Source organism: Arachis ipaensis, chromosome B05 (assembly GCF_000816755.2).
Source record: "Arachis ipaensis cultivar K30076 chromosome B05, Araip1.1, whole genome shotgun sequence".
Taxonomy (NCBI): domain Eukaryota; kingdom Viridiplantae; phylum Streptophyta; class Magnoliopsida; order Fabales; family Fabaceae; genus Arachis; species Arachis ipaensis.
Genome location: NC_029789.2, coordinates 36,552,433 through 36,556,895, shown reverse-complemented (window position 1 = coordinate 36,556,895; position 4,463 = coordinate 36,552,433). Strand labels below are relative to the sequence as shown.

At 32.1% G+C, this 4,463-nt stretch overlaps 2 protein-coding genes across 2 annotated transcripts in view; one reads left to right on the top strand and one right to left on the bottom strand.

Annotated features, from left to right (window-relative positions):
- Positions 1–649, top strand: part of LOC110271993 — a 1,368-nt gene extending 719 nt beyond the window's left edge. The window contains exon 2 of the mRNA XM_021123736.1: positions 235–649. Coding sequence (XP_020979395.1) covers positions 235–649 — 415 coding nt within the window. The remainder of the gene's footprint in view (positions 1–234) is intronic.
- On the bottom strand, positions 3,069–4,463 carry LOC107640532 (pentatricopeptide repeat-containing protein At3g42630-like). The gene is made up of 2 exons (XM_016344047.2): positions 4,322–4,463; positions 3,069–4,224 (listed from the first exon to the last, which is right to left on the bottom strand). Exons 1-2 carry the CDS (start codon positions 4,451–4,453, stop codon positions 3,112–3,114), a joined length of 1,245 nt encoding a protein of 414 aa, XP_016199533.2. The 5' UTR covers positions 4,454–4,463; the 3' UTR covers positions 3,069–3,111.

The window sequence follows — 4,463 nt, the reverse complement described above, 5'->3', positions numbered from 1 at the left end:
TGTTTGAAAGTAAATGTAAAATTTATTATTCATAATTATTCTCAATTCAATTTAAATTTTATATTATTTATAATTATTTTATCAAAATAATTATATAAATAGTAAAATTTTATTTATCGAACAAACAGTAAACAGCTAACAAGTATTTGCGAATTTAATTTGAAGGTACAATGTACAACCCAAAATTGCCAATGTGTTCAAAGATTCATTCCAGCGATGGTGAGATGCTATAAGGATTCTGAACTTCACAGAGACAACATTCAAAGATGGCAACATCAAGATTGTGTTCATGGACCTTTCTAACAACGGGACGATCGGAGACGAGTTTGGGGCAGCACTTTATGAAGGCTCTAGTTTCGGGATCATGGTAATGGACAGCTCTAAAACATGGGTGCTTCCAAATGTTAAGACAATGCAGTGCAGATCCAACAGTTATATTTCCTTGGTAAGCCTAGTAATCAACATTCAAACTCACAACATGGTGTTGACACTGGTAGGGGATTCATTTTGGCATCTGTGTTTCTTGGATTTGCTTCCATGGTTCTGTTCTAAATTCCAGTTATCTTGTGCACTGGAAAATCCATTTCATTATAGGTATGGCAAAATCAATGTGAATCAATTGTATTTTGGAATTCTAAAGTATCATTAACAAGACATATATAAACAGATATTGTATTTTGGATCAGCTGCATATGAATTTTTATTAAAAAAAAATATTTATGAACATTAAACTATTGTACTGTCTTGACATATACTTATTATTTGATTTTTATTCAATTTGAAAATTACAATTTTTTTACCAAAAACAATGAGATAAAAGCTCAATTTGGTCTATTTAGCTGAAATTACACTAAGTGAGACTTGCTTTTGTCTCTTCCTATCTATAAATTTCGGTTCGTTAAACAATAAGCGATAAAATTAAGTATCAAATTGAATTTAACACCTTTAGTGTTATGAGAGCTATTAAACTCTCATAGTGACTTTGTTAATGAAAATATTTAGTAACAAAAAAATATTAATAAAAAATAGTTTATTAATTATTGTAAATGCTAAATAAGATACGTTTTAATAGTGTTTTTTTGTTTCTTTTGCATTTCCGTTTTGTTAACTAAACAAATAAGTAGTTAACTAAATTGATGATAGGAAAATCAACTTAATTAACAATTATAAAACTCAAGAACCAACCTAAGTATGTTCAAATTAAAGCATCCAAAATTATTATCAAGTGAAAATCATAAAACCAATTGATCCTTATCTCCAAAAACAATCAATGGGATGGAAAATTATTACTATTGCTTCTGATTATCATAAGTGACACATCGTGGATAGTTATAACCATTGGGTAACTTTGTCTTTCGTACATTTTTTCTACATCACAACAGCATGCGCCATGCAGCATAGCTCAATCCTATTAAACATGTCTCAGTAAAACACACTTTATATTCAAATAATGACATTGTACAGTTATATGTACGAGTAGTTAATAAGGAAGCAGAACTAAACATATAATAAAGTACTTCACATTCAACTCTAAATAATTATAATATATAATAATAAGTAAATTATTTTGACCAAGATTTGATATATATCCTATTCCCAGCATTAACCGCCTCTGACTAACGTATGCTTTGGAATAGAGGAGACTTCTCTTTGGCATATTTTAAACACTATATGATCAAATATTTTTATAATTAATTATGATTCAACAACTTGATCACCATTTAATTTTTCATGTCAATAATGCAGCGTTGACACAAGAGGAAGTATAGGGAGCCAATGGAGTATCTATACAATGTGTATAATGGAGATATAGAAATCTTCGATTTAGTAGGATATCAGATGTTTATTATCCCTGGTACCCGAATGGTTATTCTGGATAGTATGGGTGTATTGTGTTTGAAAAATTAGTAGTATTTTATTCTGGATGTTCATTTTTTAACCCATATTAGGCCAAATAAATAACTCATTGTACACATTGTACAAATACTCCAGCGGGATTCTTGACATAATTAATTTAATAAAATGGAAGAAGAAAAAGAATTATGTGATCAAGTACTGCCAACTATATACTCTAGGGATGCATGTATGTATAGAGGTATTATTTAGATTAACAAAATAAGCAAGTGCCCCAAGGATTCTAAAATGATCTTATGACTTATAAGCCCCTAAGAAAAAAAAATAACAAATGCATCCTTGAAAATTTTTTATAAGACTTATAGATCTCATAAGAAAAAAAAAGTTCTTGAGGAATTGCAATGATGAATTTATAGATTCCTGACAAAAAGATGAATTATATATGTCTAACATTGCAATTCTTCAAGGACTTAATACTTTTTCTTTAAGAAACTTGTAAATCAATACAAAATTTTCTCAAAGAATTACTTAATTATTTTATACTTTTTCTTTAAAAATCTATAAATCCATCACAAAATTCTTCACAGAAGGAAGTTCCAACAGGAGAAAACTAAACAGTAAACACAAATTGATCTTCCCTTTTTCCTTCTACTATGGGTATATTTGGCAAGAACATAATTGAAGTCTTCTACATCCTTTTGACCGTTCAAAATTTACTGATGTTGTTAATTTATTTTTTTCCTTTTATTTTTTATCTTCTTTCTACTACAGCCATTCAACAATGGTATATGAATCCAAAATAGGTCTTAGATATCAAATTTCGAGAAAAGATAATAAAGAGAAAAGTAAAAGATAAATAAAAAGAAAAATGTTATTTGTAAACCTACAAAATAGGATCAAGACTCTCTACAGTGAAGAAGTTAGTAATATGAGAAAGTAAGAGTTTAATCACTTTTAAATTAAAATAAAAGAGCTCACACATAATAGAAGTTATTAATCCCTTATTAAGGTTTGTAAAAGTGATTTAATGTTATCATGCCCTCAATTATACTATCATATTGTTTTAACTAAACATCGACTCAAGTGAATCCTTGATTAGTGAAAGCTTATTTCAAGTTAACTACATGTTATTTACAAGTAAGACTTAGCTCGTCATAAGAGAAACACAGGCCGAAACTGCAAGCCTGCAACTCAGCTTTGTTATTCTAACTAACATCCTAGCCAGACATTGTACAGTATAAAACATCTGCCAAGTAATTAATAGTTCCAAAATATCTGGTCTCTCCGGTAATATCTTTTAAGATATTTTTGTACTAGAACCCTGTAAGTCCACTGTCTGTGCGTCTTGAACTCAAAAAATGCTTCTGCACTCGTATGAAAGTCCCCTTTACCAAAAGCCTCAAACACAAGTGGATCAGTTAATAATTGCGGAGAATGATCCAAGTTCAACTTGTTTAAAGCAAAGTACAGGTTTTTTCCAAGCTTTTTATCCAAGTATGCATCAACTACACAGCCATATATCACCAGATCAGGGATCACTTTCGCATCTACCATATGTTCGATGCTGAGGTGAAGGTCCCAGAACAAAGACATCCTTGAAAAGGCCAGAGCACGAATATTAAAGGTTGTAACGTCAGGCCGGAACCCAGCTTCCACCATTCTGAGAAATTCTCGCTGCAAGCTTTTCATTTTAAAATTGGCAGCATAAGAAAGTAGCATAAGATTCCATAAAAGGTTCCCCACATTTTTCCTGCCTAGACCCACATCTCTTAGGAACTCACCCAAATGATAGAATTTTCTCTCCCTTGTATATACAGAGGCCATGGCCCTGATTGCTTCCTCGTTTATCATAAATCCAGATCTCTTAACGCGTGCATATGCATTCTCCATCTCTTTCAAAGAACCAAAAATACAGTAATACAAAAGGAAAGCATTACCAGTCTTGGAACTGATACAGAAACCCCTTGAAACCATTTCCTTTACGGTTTCTTCCATCAACTCGAGCTGTCCTCCTCTTCCAAAGCATGAGATAGCCAAAGAGTAAACATGAGGTAATATGCCAAAATTTCTCCAACTGACATAATGTAGAATCTCAAGCATGCCGTTGAAATTCCTGTGCTTTTCATAACCATCAAACAATTTTGAGATGAATTTAATTGATGGTACAAAAGAACTGTTAACAAGTTGCTCCGATATAGTGTGCGCTTGAGGAATGAAGCCACTCTCTGCATAGTATAACATCTCTGCAGACAAAGTAGACATTTTGGGCAGGCAATCATCAACATTCATATCATGAAAAATAATGTCAGATTTTTTTGCAAAAGAAGGACGGTCTCTATAGCCATCCAGGCCTTTACACCGCAAGATTATCTGTTCAAGTAACATGAGAGGAAAAATGTCAATTGGCATAAAGGGTAGTTCTTTAGTCTTTACATAGTTATGGCCCATCTCTTTGCGTGGCACATACCAATTTGTGGTTCCCAATTTGCTGTTTTTTTGCGACCACAGTGACAGATGATTGGTGGCAACAGAAGAACAAGGCTGATACATTCCAAGAAAATGAACCAGCAGCCATGGACCAATGAGAGATAGACAACATGACATGAAGG